General features: G+C 35.0%; 1 protein-coding gene across 2 annotated transcripts; it reads left to right on the top strand.

Moving 5' to 3' along the window:
- Positions 1-3,020: 3,020 nt before the first annotated feature.
- On the top strand, positions 3,021-7,577 carry LOC145046549 (cysteine-rich receptor-like protein kinase 15). Of its 2 annotated transcripts, XM_078994842.1 has the most exons (8): positions 3,021-3,838; positions 4,213-4,335; positions 4,599-4,720; positions 4,808-5,018; positions 5,553-5,790; positions 5,882-6,029; positions 6,118-6,432; positions 7,187-7,577. In XM_078994842.1, the coding sequence occupies exons 1-8, from the start codon at positions 3,073-3,075 to the stop codon at positions 7,190-7,192; spliced, it is 1,929 nt and encodes a 642-aa protein (XP_078850968.1). In that variant the 5' UTR covers positions 3,021-3,072; the 3' UTR covers positions 7,193-7,577. The 2 variants fall into 2 exon arrangements, with proteins under 2 accessions (XP_078850968.1, XP_078850966.1); XM_078994840.1 differs by lacking the exon at positions 7,187-7,577 and having other exon boundaries at positions 3,023-3,838; positions 6,118-6,823.
- The last annotated feature ends 7,578 nt before the right edge of the window (positions 7,578-15,155 follow it).

Here is a 15,155-nt window from a genome sequence, read left to right as displayed (position 1 = left end):
GATTCACAGTTTCGGTGTTAGTAGCAACTCCCCTATCATTTCCAACCAGCGCCATCGTCCTTTCATTATTCACTCTACCATCAGGTTTAGGACAATCACAAGCAAAATGACCCGACTCGTGAAAGTTAAAGCATCTCAGCTTTCCCTTGTTGAAAGCAACTTTCTTCTCCGCATTCGTTCCCCAATTGTTCTTTCCTATTTTCTTTGCAAACTGCTTGCCCCTAGATACTTCCATTGCGATCTGCCAAGTGATGCTTATCTCCTCCACATCCTCTAGGTGAAATTGATCTAAATCAGTGAAAGAGATCTATCGTGGCAATTCACCAGCCACAAAGGCATTATAACAGTTCACCAACCTAGAAGCTAAAGTCATGTTCTCATCAGCTACTTTGGGAGTGGAGGTGGGAGCAACGGCTTTTGAGAAGGAGGTTGCATATGGATATGGCATGGATAGTTGAACGACCTAGGATGGTGTCTGTGGAAAAACAAAGGCTTAATTTTGTGGAGCAAGTGCAGTAAAGGATGAAAAAGCATTGTTTGAAGAAATCCCAAGGTTTGTAGTAGAATAAGAGTTCACGTGATTGATTTCTCTCTGTTTGTCATCAAGATCACATGCTTTAATGGTTCCATTGTTTCCGCAGGACTAAGTCTGTTGAGATCTTTTATCTTCTTGATTCCATAACTTTGGGAGAGAATTAAGAAGCTTCTTGTTGATTTCTGATATTGACACTAAGATTCCAGCTGAACTCATCTCAGTGGTGATAGTAATGAAATGATGTACTTGAGTTTCCAAAGTTTCTACAAGAACGTGATTGAAAATATTGAACTTCTGTCAAAGCATATCCTGACGACTTTGTTTCATATCCTCATTCCCTTCATACACTCCGATTAAGGCTTCCAACAAAGCTTTGGCTGAGTCATATTCACGGAAGCCTTGAGCAATCTTCAGAGATCATGCGATTGTAAGTGTAGCCAGAGCCTTCTCTTGTTCCTCGTTTTACTCAAAGTCTTCATCTGTGTAGTTTGCGAAGTCTTTGTCAACAATGGTTCCATTCTACAGAGTGGTAGTGATTCTGACTGGACCCTTCAAATACTGCACCATATCTTGAAATCCTTCATCTTGATGTACTTTTCCATTCGGTATTTCCATTTCGGGAAACCTTCTGCTGACAGAAGACGTGGGATTCTGGTAGTTGTTCCCATAATCGAGTCAAATTCCTGATAAGCTGTTAAGTTTTGTGATTCCATTTTTTAATTTATTTAAAAAAACAAGACTTAAAATGAAAATGTGACCGAAAACGAAAGCAGGTTCTATAACCAAGAAAGGTTCACAACCGCAAAGGGTTCACCGCCGTACACAGGAGATGATTCACGATCAATGAATGGTTCACGGTCAACGAATGGTTCACTGTCCAATAAGTTGATCACGGTGAAATGAGAAGTTCACGGTTAATTTAGATGAGTGGTTTACTGTTGTACACAGTGTTCGCGGCGGTAAACAATTCAACATATGAAATCATCAACACCCAAATTATGATGAAAATACATGATTTTGAGCTGATTTCGTTTCCTTTGGCCTTGAACTTCACGATCAAATGAAGAAACCTAACAACCAAGCTCGAACAATCCCGAAAATGAAGATTACTCCAACCCTAAACACCATTAGAACAAGTTTGACACTAGATTAGCTCCGATACCAATTGTAAGTCCAGAAAATAGGAACCAATTAGTGATCAAACACACAAACAAGCAGTAAATAATAAGAATAAGACGGAGTAGAAGCAAAGAATGATCCAACAATGCACATGTCTATTAGGCCGCAAACGTCAAGTACACTTGGATACACACATACACAACTATTATTCATATAACACATCTGACACCTATTTAAGGGGAGCAGCCAACTGCAAACATTTTCACGGCCGTGAACACCCATACAGCTGCAAACACATAACCGTACACCTATACATTACATGACCAAACCCTATCAAGACCTATACAGATTGATGTCTACCTCAAACAACAAAATATAACCTAACAATATATATATATATATATATATATATATATATATATATATATATATATATATATATATATATATATAGACACACACACACGATGCTAGTTGTCTTTGTGATGTATGCATGAAGTGACTCTTGACACTTATTTGTATATATATATATATATATATATATATATATATATATATATATATATATATATATATATATATAGACACACACACACGATGCTAGTTGTCTTTGTGATGTATGCATGAAGTGACTCTTGACACTTATTTGTAAGACCTGGGTTTTTGGCCACAGAGATAGAGATACTGTGAAAGACCATGATACATCTCATTGCATGATTGTAATTTTATGATTATGGTTGGCACATAGAATTCTCTATTCTTTGTATAATATATGGTATTTTGGGAAATTCAATAAGTTTTTTGTTTACGGTTTATGTTTATTGTTTCAGATACTTCCGATTTCAAAGAGATGTGTCGAACATAACTGCACAACATCAGTTTTACGCATTTGCTATTCGTGATTTTTTACTCTAATGTTTTAATGATATATTCACTTTGAATTTTTTTTGGAACGACTCCTTTGTAAAGTTTATTATTTTGGAAAAAAGAAGTTAATTATGAATTTTTGAGAAGTTATATGATGTTTATTTTTTATAAGGTAGATTAGTTAAATTTGTTCATGTAGTGGAGCAAATGAATATTGCTATTGATTTTGTTTTACTTCTCATCATTTATATATCTGGTATAAACGATACATCGATCTTGTTGATTATGTTATTCTTCATATTCTCCTTGTCAAATCCAGGTTTTATGTGTTTGCAAATGGATTGACCATTTTAAAATTATTTTAAAGAACTTGCAGGTGTATTTTCCAGCAACCATATGAACCTTTATGTAATTTTGTCTAAAGAAAATTAGGACCACCTTTGACCAACCCAATGTTAGCACACCATTCATCCCCCTTGTCCTACGCATAACAAAAGGAAAATTAAGAACGCCAAAAGGAACATAAAACCTTCCATCGCGCCTAAAAAAATATGCTTCTTTCCCTTCATTTAATTTGGCTACCTGTTGTAATATCGACAGCCACAGCAGCTGAATCTAATGCACACTATTGTGGCCACAACACAACCCGCTTCATAAACACAACTTATTATATAAATCTCATCCAAGTTCTTGATTCACTTGCTTCAGATAACACAGTCAATGATAGCAAATTCGCATATCATACTGCTGGAAGCAGCCATCCAGACATCGCATATGGTGTCTACCTTTGTCGGGAGGATGTTCTCCCAAATGACTGTCGTAACTGCTTGCTTGAAGCCCGTGAAGACATGATTAAGACATGCCCATCATCAAAACAGGCAGTTTATTGGAAAGACGACTGCATGTTACACTATGCCAATTATTCAATATTCTCGATGATGGATTTAGCTACTTTTGTGCCTGAGTGCAACAAGAATAATATTTCTGAACAGTTATCTGAGCAAACTCGGTTTTGGGAAGCTGTTAGGGTTTTCATGAGCAGTTTGGCAACCGAGGCTTCAACTGATCGAAAAAAGAAGTTTGCATTTAGCGAGTTAAACTACGGTATCAAGGAAAAGGTTTATGGTTATGTAGAGTGTACGCCAGATTTATCGAGTTTTGACTGTGGTCGATGCTTTCAAGTTAGCGTTGATCGTTTGCGAGAGTATTGTTATGGAAAACAAGGGGCAAGAGTTTTGACAACGAGTTGCAATATTAGATTCGAGATCTATAAGTTCCTACGATTCTCAGCAACCTCATCGGAGTCAACGTTAACAGGTTTGATAGAAAACTCGTTGATCCTATTTTTGTAATATATATGATATAGCTACACGTGCTTTTTGAATGTATGTGTTGTAGTTGATGACATAAATTTACTGTTGTTCATCAATGGTTTTCAAAATATTGTTCAACTACGTTTTACACGATGCCAGCATCTATATTTCCATGGGATTTGAGTGCCTGAGTGTGGTTTTATTATTTTCTCGCTAAAAACTATTTAAATTCATCATCGCGTTACGCAGGTTTCTCATTTTTTGATATATATTATTATTATACTGTATTTAGTTTTTTATTATATCCTTTAATGGCTCCTGAAATTAATGGAAGAAAGTGACAAACTTCTAAGTTTATATATTACTTTTCACGTACAGGGAAAAACAAATTGTCAATAAATATAGTTGCAGGCATTGTTTCTCCGATTGGTGTTCTATGTGTGATAGTGTGCATATGCCTTGTGTTCATGAGGAAGAAAAGACGTGTTCTCACAATAACTGGTATGTAAAAATTATATACTTATATTCTATTAAACGATTTTGAATGAAATTTCTCTAGGAAAACACATCGATGTGGAAAGACGTTTTTCTAGGAAAAGCACTAGGATGAGTAAATTAGCATATGTTTTTTTACAGAAATTCGGTTCGGATGCATCCATGCGTGAATATTTTAATTTGTGTTTTCCAGTCAACATAAATGCATCTATATATGGTTTAATTTCAATTTTCATGCGACAAATATAATAGTAAATGTGTTCTTTTAGATGATAGTGAAATTATTACCGAGGAATCTTTACAATTCGAATTGCGTACAATCGAAGCAGCTACAAACAACTTCTCCAAACATAATAAAATAGGTGAAGGTGGATTTGGTGGAGTATATAAGGTAAGTTATGTAGATTATTTACTTTAATATTGAACAAGATGTAACTATCTTTTGAATTACTTCTTCTTACTCGCTATATATTGATAGGGAGTTCTGCCTAATGGTAATGAAATTGCTGTGAAGAGACTATCAAAAGGTTCGGGACAAGGGGCATTGGAGTTCAAGAATGAGGTTGTGTTGCTGGCTAAGCTTCAACATAGAAATCTTGTGAGACTTTTGGGATTTTGCCTTGAAGCCGAAGAGAAGATCCTCATATATGAATATGTTGCTAACCACAGTCTTGACTACTTTCTATTTGGTAAGCCTAGAAACCTTCACCTTTCATTAAAGAGTTTATGTGCTTCTTGTTACATGAATACTTACCTCTTTCATCTACATGAAAGTTTAGATTGAATCAAAGGGTTGCCTTCAAACCATGGTAAAAATGTTGAGTTATATTTTTGTTAGACCAAAAGATCACATATATACATATATTTGTCTTGAATGTATTTTTGACATTTTACTAACTAGCTATTATGAAGTACTCACTTTAGAAAATTCCATTTAGGATAACATGACACTTGCGTATTGGACCGATGCACCTTTGTTTTAGACCCTATATATTTCTTTTTTAAAAGCTATTATCCGGTCTTTCTTACTTTTGAGAATATATAGTGGTCCTAAAACTTATTTATCATAACTTTTGGACCAACAAACTAAACGAGTTGATAAGATATTTGCTTGACGTGGAACGTACGTGTCCACTACGTGATAAGTATATCCCGTTTGTCACAAGGAAACTTCGAAAACCAATTTATTTGTTTTAAAGCTCACATTTATAATAATAATTCAGATTCCACAAAACAAGCACAATTGGATTGGTCAATACGTTATAGAATAATTGGAGGAATTTCTAAAGGGATGTTGTACCTACATGAAGATTCAAGATTAAGAATTATCCATCGGGATCTCAAAGCTAGCAATATATTGCTAGACGAAGAAATGAATCCCAAAATTTCAGATTTTGGCATTGCAAGAATTTTCTGCGGAGATCAAACACAAGATAAGACAAATAGAATTGTTGGAACTTTGTAAGTTGTCTAACTTCAATTTTAAAACATATAGTAATCCTTGACATGACACTTTACTTATGCTTTTGATTTTGTGTTTCTCTTTCGTAAGTGGATACATGTCACCCGAGTATGCAATGCATGGTAACTTCTCTATAAGATCAGATGTGTTCAGTTTTGGTGTACTCGTTCTTGAGATTATTAGTGGACAGAGAAACGCAGCACGTTTTGAAACTGGTTATATGGACCTTCTATGTTATGTGAGTACAATCAATAATAATTAGCAACTAGCTAATACGTATTCATCTTAACTATTTTGGTAACCCGTCTTAAAATATTCTTTTCCAGGCATGGGATAAATGGAAGAATGGAGAACCACTAAAGATACTCGATCCAAATGTTGTTGAGTTTTGCTCCAAAAACCAAGTTTTACGCTGCATCAATATTGCCTTATTGTGTGTTCAAGAAGATGCTGAATTAAGGCCTTCAATGGCTTCTTTAGTCATCATGCTCAACAGCTACTCGGTTGTTTTACCGATGCCTGAAAGTCCTCCATTTGTGTCTCAAGGTAGAGGTAGACGCACGACTTCAAAAATGCTAGAACCAGAGAACAGTATAAGTAAGTCGACTGTTTGGGGAAATGACACGTCACTTATTACTGAAGTACGTCCTCGTTCATAACCTCTAAACGATGATGAAACTAGGCGTCAACATATTTAATGTGTGGAGATTAATATAAACGAACACCTCTCATTTAGAAATATTTAATTTGTATTAAACCGTATGTATGATGCTTGTTGCATCAAGGTAGCATGTGTAGTCATAATCCAAAATAACAAGAAAATTAGAACTTGAGTGAAATTAGGAAATGTTTGCTTGTTTACCAAGTATACCTTTGTCACCAAGTCTAGGAGTCTTAGATGTTTGCTTGTTTACCAAGTATAGCTTGTTCACCGAGTCTAGGAGTCTTTTGTTAACTTTTTATAAATACTTGTACGTTTTCTGTTTTTGTATAAGAAATTAAGCCTTGAAAAACCATCTATCTTTTCCCTTATTTTGGTGTAATCACTTTTTCTCTCATGTTCATAATCAGCAGCCGATTTAGGGGGGTCACCGCTAGCACTGAAAACCCTTATTTTTTTTTTGCTGCAATGGAAAATTTTTATGAATTTTTAAAATATATTATTTTGATCGTTAAACCTCTAACTTTTCCGTACAATCCATACTATGAAATCCTACGTTCCTCATTGGTCATAATACAAGATTTATTGAGGTTTAACTTAACCAAATACGTGGTATCAAATTTGTTGTACTATGGCAAACAAAGAAATATCAGTTACTTAGTTACTTATGGTATCCAATGTTGTGTAAGACAAATTATGCAACATGGTCCATAATGATGATGATCCACTTGCAGGTCTAAGAAGTTTGGTACATCATCGAGCCAAATATGAGGAAAGTTAAGATGGCAATGGCTTCTTTTTGATGATAGCAGAGAACCGATCAGCAAAAGGTGCTGGCCACACAAGCAGAAGAATGTACTTGGGTGCAACTCGAAATCACAAATTCAATGTCTTGTAGTATAAAATAAATATACAAATCATTGAAATGGTAAATAAAATCAGTACATTAGAATTAGGGTAATATATTCGTATAAAAGTAACAACCCTAGACCTTGATGAAAAAGTAACAACCTTCGATAACCTCATTTAGGGAAAAATTTGAGGTTTGAAAAAGTCTCCATCTTCATGTTTGCCTATAGTTTGTATTTCCCACTTTTCATCAATGACAACTAAGCATCCTGATTACGATTCTACAATTCATTATAATTAAATTGCAGTATAGGGAAAAGGCTATACTTTAATTAGAGAAAATTTTTGTTTCCTTTGACTCCTGACATCCTATTCTTCGACTTTATCCTTAAACTCGTATTCTCCTCTTTGTACTTAGTGTTGAGTTTTTAAGCTATGTCTTGTACTCTTATAAATTATTTACTAAATAATTGGCTTTTTATATTTATTTACCAATTTTTTTTTAATAAAATATCAATAAAACAAACTATTGACACCTAGTGTTAGTTTATATTGTTTTTAGCTAAACCGTATGGTGTTGGGGGCCTTATTGTAACTATGTCATATATATATTATGCATTCGACAACCTCTATTTTATTGAGGCTTTTACCCTAATCAACATGTCTCAAAGCTAGAGTTATTTTCTACCCACTTCAATCACGTACACGGCCTCAACAAGATATAGTTTTACCCTAAACAACACCTAGGTCTCATACGAGTAACGCTCAATTCCTTGTGAAAGGCTGATCTTGTTCTATATAATTTTAATGCACATTGAACAGGTAGCATGACACCGTGATCGGGATGTCAAGCCCAACAAGCAAATTACACCCTTTGATTACTAAATAAACATAATATAATGGTAAAAAGGGGTATTGATCATCGGGAAAATGGTTGTATTCAATCACCAATGCAATTCAATAGAACTAGTGAAATTAAACTAACTAACTACAATTAAAATAAAAGGGGGGTGTTTGATTACTTGAAAACTAAAATACTTGAATAACTAAAAACCTTGCAATTAAGCAAGTTAATGAGATGCTCAAAGATTGGGAATAATTGGTTAACTAAGGCAATTCAACACAATGAACATTTGTGTATTTATCATTAGGATCTAATACAAAGCTTATCCTTCATCCCAAATTGGTTATAGCAATCATGAAGCATGATATGCTAAGATTCCTCATAGGTAGTATGGAGGTTGGGGAAGCCCACAACACACCTTCTTAATTAAGAACAAGGGTCAATTGAAGCAATTAATCCCAATAAATCAATTAGCCTTAAGAATGAAGGAATCCCCAATTCCTAGAGGATGTCAAATGCTTACACATCTATAAAGGAAATATGATTCATAAGCTAGAGATGATTTCTACCATCATAAAGCCTTTGTTCTAGATGAATTCAATGATCCAATGCAAAATCAATGGAATAAATCAACTATTGCTCAATCAAACACTAAGCTCATGATCAAAGTATCAAATAAGCATAAGAATTGGAAACTAGAATCATAAACATGGAATAAATTGATAATCAACATAAATCCTTCAAAACCCACAAACATTCATTGGTTTTCAGCCAAAGTCAACCAAATAAGAGTATTAGCCACTCATGGCAACAAAGTAACAAGAACAATAATCTAATTGCATAAAGAAACTACCTAAGATTTGGAAAGATGAAAGGAAATGATTTCTAGCTCTCAAAATCGCCTCTTGCAGGTCTCCAATGGTGGAAAATCGTGAATGAGCTTCTAGATCTGATCCTCAAGGGTTATGGCAAGCCAAATGACCAAAATGCCCAAACTGGGCAGTTGCGCGGGTACCCTCGCGACGAAAATTACACCCGCGCAAATGTTGCTGTAATGCTATTGGTCTACCAAGCCACTCCACGCTTCCACTACCAAAGATTCCTTTGGTCCCCCCTCCTTGTCCATGTAATTTGAAATGCACCAATCATCATTTAGCCACCAAGTGGATGCTCCAAGCCCAAAATTAGAAATTTATGATCCATCTTCATAAGCCCAAATAATCCAAGCCAATAACTTTCAAGCCCAATTCTTCCTCTTTGATTCCGCCAAGCCCAATAATGCCTCGGGAGCCCACTAAGCCCATCTCCAATCAACCCGCAACCGCAACAACCACCGAAAAACCTACAAAATATCTTATGCAACATAATAAGCAGGGGGTACGATCCATACTAAAGAAAAATAAATAAAATAAAATGCATTAATGATAAAAAGATCTAAAAATCTAAAATAAACTAATAAAAATAAGGAAATAAAATAAGCTATCACACCGATAAATGAACTGGAACAAAATAATACTTATTATCGAATTCTACTTTCTCTAGACTTTTAGATGATTCTTTTAACGACCCAAACTTTTTAAAGATCTAATTTAAAGGAAATATCAAACTTTTATATACAATAAGTATTCTTCTATCTTCTATCCTTACCTAATAAATATAACACATGTAATTTTATGGTAATTTTGATTAAAAGAAAAGTCATATGTCATTTTGTAGTTTATTTGTATTATTTCTAAAAATAAATTTAATTAATGATTTCATTCCGTTTAATAATCCTTGAATTAAAGAAATATATGGTATCTTGCCGATTTCTTTTGCTAATATAGTGTAATTCCTCAAAAGTTCAAAAAAAAAATTATTAACCCCAAATTCACAACAAATAATTCTAAATCCTTTCCTAATTTATGGGGTGTTTCTTATATTGTATTTCAATACACTAAGTATTTATGCACGCCAATTTTTAGAATCCTACTAAGCACACTAAACTCTATTCGATGAACAATATTCATTCACACAATTAGCCGACTTCTTTCTTGTGAAGTTGAAATTCTGATATGATATTCGGACGACACAAGAAGCAGACCATGTATGTAATTCAATTGATTTTTCGTTTCAAAATATGTGGTGTAGTTCGTGTGGTGTAATTTATGCGTCCACATTGTGCCCATCACATGGTCGATATAATGTGATCTATACTTATTTTAAAATTTTGTTATTGTGGAATTGGTCCCTAAATATCATTGACATAATATAATATCAAAATCATGACACATAAATGGATTTTATAATTTAAAACGAAGGAATATCGTAACAAATACAAGAAACATAAGCATAAATGGAGACTTACAAATATGAATATACTAAAGATCTACATATTCTTGAATCTCTCAGCATATGATTACATTATTTATAAGTGTCTTCATATCGTTTCCTATGATACAAAGAAACCGTGTAGGTTAGGTTGGGAAATGTAGTGAGCATATAGGGTTTCAACCCACCACATTTTATATTTTTGTAACATCCCAAAATTTCAAGCAAAATTTAAACTTTTTAAAAAAAACACTTTAAATCAATAGTTATTACAACTTTGTTTCCAAAATAGTTGTCACACCCCAAAACCGGAATGGCGGAAACGTTCAGGGGTGGAGGACATCATGTTTAGTATCATGAGATATGTATATGGTAAGCAAGTAATGAACAACCATTTCATTTAGAAAGAAAGTGTTTACTATGTGTGTGTTCACAAAACATAGAATTCATACACAAATAACAAAACAAGACTTGAAGCTATAACGCTCCATCTTCTGAATCCCCAGCACGAGCACCTATCTAATAGTCTCCGGAGAATACAAGTTATTTGAAAGAGTTGATCAGCAACTAAGCTGGTGAGTTCATAAGAATTTAGTGATGTGAGTAAGCTATAAAGCGTTGTGGAAAATTGTGACAACCCGAAAGTTCCATTCGTTTGATTATTTTAATATTATAAGTTAACCACTTTGTATCATAAGTTAATGTAATTATTTCTTATTTTTAAGAAATATAAAGTTCGTTTGATTATTTTAATATTATTTTTAAACGAATGGGTGAAAGAAAGTGTCGTCTCGGTTTTTGAATTTCAAAAACCGCAAACACTTCGCGTATTAGAATCACCCGATCAAACTTTTATGTTTTGCGTTGAGAAAATATCCAAAACCGTGAACTCATACCTATGTATGAGTTTACTCCCCAAAAAGTCTAGTTATTGTGATTACTCCACAAATGTCAAAAGAGTAAACTCCAAAAACTCTCTCAAGTATCATCCTAGATTTAATTCCGAATCTTCAAAGTTGTAAGTGTTCTAACCATTTCAAGTTAGTAAAACACTTAATCTACTGTTTGTACATCTATTCATCCATTCATTTACGTATTTTGTCTAGACTCCCAAAACACCAAGAACACACACTAAGTGTTCTTGGCCTTTTAGCTCAAATCAAGCTTTCTAATAGTAAGTGCTTCCATCCTTGAGTGATTTTAAGCTAGTATTTCATTTGAACATCAAGAAAATATGTCAAGAACACAAGCTTAGAGGTGTTCACGGTCCAAGAATGTTCTTGGGCCGTAAACAACATAAATGACACCAAAGTGTGCCTACGTCCCTTGTTTAGCCCTAGTTTGATGTTTAAGCCTTCCATGAATTGATTAAACCTTCCTTTGATGTATCTAAGCCTTGGAAAACACCAAAATCCGACATTTATAGGTGTTTACGGTTTGGGGATCTCCCAAAACCGTAAACAGCCTAAAGTGTGTCTAAATGGGTTATTTCCTTCCTTAGGCTTAGACACTAGCACATACTTACCTAATTGTGTTAGGGACTTGAAAACATCGTAACCCCAAAGTAAAATGCCATGAGGCCGTAAACTCCTTAAAGGAGGTGTTTTGTTGCCCTAGTCCATTCCAAAGGCCAAACCAGTTAGTAGAAATGCTTCAATAGGCTTGCTAAACCACAAAACAACACTTGGTCACTAGAACTAGAGTATACGACCGTAAACTCAACAGTTTACTGTCGTAAACTCCCTATGTATTGACCATCAAAACCGTAAACTCCAAGGGAGTTTACCGTTGGACTCCAAACACGCTAGTTTTGCCCTACCAACACTTGTATGAATTCCTTGTGATCTTTAACACTTGAAACAAAGTGAATTCATGTTCTAGGGTGTCCCAACTTAATTTATTAGTTATAAATTGGCTAATTAGTTATATATATGTTCATTATATGATAACTAGGCTTGTGCGTGTGTACAAGTCTTCATTTCTCACCTAGCACCGTACCCGACACTTCAATCCAATCCACTCACCACAAGTGAGTTCATACCCCTTTAACTAACCTTTGAAATACTTTTAAATGTTTTAAATGCTTTATGGGGGGGGATACAAGTTGAATACTTATAGTTATTACATCAATCACATGTGAATAATAACTACAAAACCAATGATTTTACTACCGTTCAAGCTGTTTATCCAACTGTTTTACTTCAAACTGTTTTACAAACTCTTTTACTTATCAAATGCTTTTACTTAAACTTTGTTATACTTATTATAAATTGCATGCCCATATATGTATAGTTATATAAGCAATGTTTAAAAGGCTTAGGAAGGCCGCACGCCCTATTTGGTCTTGTGGGATGTCACACCCCCAAACCAGAACGACGGAAACGTTCGGGGGCGGAGGACGTCATATTCAGTATCATAACAATTCATAGAAAGGAAAGTACACACCACCATATATATTAAAGTTTCCAAGATGTTTACATAATTGTATTCATTACATGTTCAAAAGATAAATACATAAACATCATTCAAAAAAAGTAATTCACGCCAGCGCGTTAATCCCAAAAGTTGATTCCCAAACCTGCTTAGCGGTTTCCTGAGAATACAAGTTAATTCAAAGAAAAAGTGTCAACAATTAAGTTGGTGAGTTCATAAGTAGTTTAGAAAAATTGGATGCCATTCCAAAATGGGTGTATGTTTTCCAGAAAACGCAGCATTTCAAATGTAAAGAGTTGTGATTTGTTGTGTTATAAAGTGAATGTATTAGATCCAGAAAATCTCATATTTTCCCTAATGGTTGAGATACGAGTTGTTGTGTTTTCCAAGAAAAACCCTTATTTTCTTATAAAAGTATGAAATGCATATGAATGTTCATGCTATAAGTTGTAAACAATTGCACCAGGAAAATCCCTTATTTTCCTATTAGTTTTTTGGTTTGTATATCGGAAAAACCCTTATTTTCATAACATAACTGGCAGTCTCTAAGACCGAAAATCGCAAGAAAACGACGTTCTTAAAAGTTGTGTCATAGTTTTATATAATAAAGCTATACAAAGATCGCATTTGTTAGATGAAGAATAGTTCTAATAGCTACTCGTTCATAAAAGCATAATACCATAATAATTGTATATTCGATGAGTTTTATAACCATACTAAACATAATATGCCTGTAACGACGTTCTTCAAGCGTCGCAGCGTTATGACAACTGTCACCCCAAAAGACGGACTGTAGCTAACAGTCAGGGCGCGGGATCATGACTTCCCGTATAGATCTATACACATTTGACATGTTCTCCGAACGGGAGACTCTAGTTATAGACAGGACTTGCAGCATTACTTTCTAATAAAGAAAAGTAATGTTTGAAGATATACACGTCTCATGGATTCTCAACTAAGTCTATATTAAAGTGATAGTTTTGTATGCAAACTTTATCCTTTTTCACAATGTTTGACAAAGCAAGATCATAAGCTTTTAGAATGTATAAAACGACTTAACAATGAAAGGTACTTTGAAATAATTATATACTTTGTATAAGTCTAATGCACGCAAAGTATGACAAGAGTTTTCCATAATAGTAATGAGTTCCAAGTGATTTATTCGGTAAAACAAGCGAAGTGAAACTTTATGAAATATTTTTTTTGGAAAGGGAACTTCCCTAACGAGGGTTTCCGGACCAGGTTTCGCGCACCGACTAATCCCCCGCTGCAAACATAAAGCTTTGCCTCATGCCCTGGAGTCACTGCAGGCGAACCTCCATGGCCACAAAGGCTGAGTGGTGCCAAGATTTAATAACCGTATGTTTACTTGTATTCCCCCCCTAAAGAAGTATAAAAGCATTTAAAATGTATTTAAAGTGTGTTTGAAAGGGGTATGAACTCACCTGAAAGTTTGAAGATAGCAAGATGGAAAACCGGGCAGAGTTTCGTCTCGGGAAACAGATTTTCCTCGGGATTCTCGGGATTCCTCAGGAGTAAAATCGACCTTCGGGACTTGCACAAAATGACCAGGGCTTCGGGGTAGTGTGAGCACGGAAAACGAGGTAAAACGCAAGAAAAAGGAGAGAGAATGAGCCATTTTCCCGGGAAACCTCGCATGCTATTTATAGGGGGCCTGAGAAGCCTCGTATGCGGGGCGTACGCTCGTACGCGTACGTCATGCGTGACCGAAGCCTCGACTGCCTCGGCCTCGGATGGGACGGATCAGTCTGTCGGGTCAGATGGGACGGCGGGTCGGACGGGCGGGTCGGTAGTCTCGCATAGGGCGACGTGGACGGTGTGAGACCAAGCTCCTCGGGTACGCAGGGCGTACAAGGGTACGCAGCGCGTACTTCGGATGACGACGCTGACTCCTCTTCGGATAATACTGAATTTTTAATAAAAATTATATATAAATTATTTATCAAACTTCGAAAATTCATATCTCCTTCATACGAACTCCGTTTTTGACGTTCTTTATATCCCCGCGAAGGTGAGACTACGATCTACAACTTTCATTTAGATTCCGTTGGCAAATTCCGGAATTATTTTTATTATTTATTTATTAAAATGACGTGATTAAGGAATTTCTTTAAAAATTCGTAACTTATTCATACGATGTCCGATTTGAGCGTTCTTTTTATGCATGTTTGTAGTTTAATGATATCTATGACTTCCATTTAGACACCTAAGGTCAGAAAGTGTTTTATTGAAACTTTGCGTTTTTA

Source organism: Lactuca saligna, chromosome 1 (assembly GCF_052625555.1).
Source record: "Lactuca saligna cultivar CGN05327 chromosome 1, ASM5262555v1, whole genome shotgun sequence".
Classification (NCBI taxonomy): Eukaryota; Viridiplantae; Streptophyta; class Magnoliopsida; order Asterales; family Asteraceae; genus Lactuca; species Lactuca saligna.
This window is presented reverse-complemented; position numbering and strand designations above follow the sequence as displayed.

Excerpts from the sequence above, each read along its gene's own strand:
- LOC145046549 (XM_078994840.1), top strand. The coding sequence starts at position 3,073 with ATGCTTCTTTCCCTTCATTTAATTTGGCTACCTGTTGTAATATCGACA. Across the intron at positions 5,019-5,552 it reads TCTTGACTACTTTCTATTTG|ATTCCACAAAACAAGCACAA; the intron begins GTAAGCCTAGAA and ends ATAATAATTCAG. Across the intron at positions 6,030-6,117 it reads ATATGGACCTTCTATGTTAT|GCATGGGATAAATGGAAGAA; the intron begins GTGAGTACAATC and ends ATTCTTTTCCAG.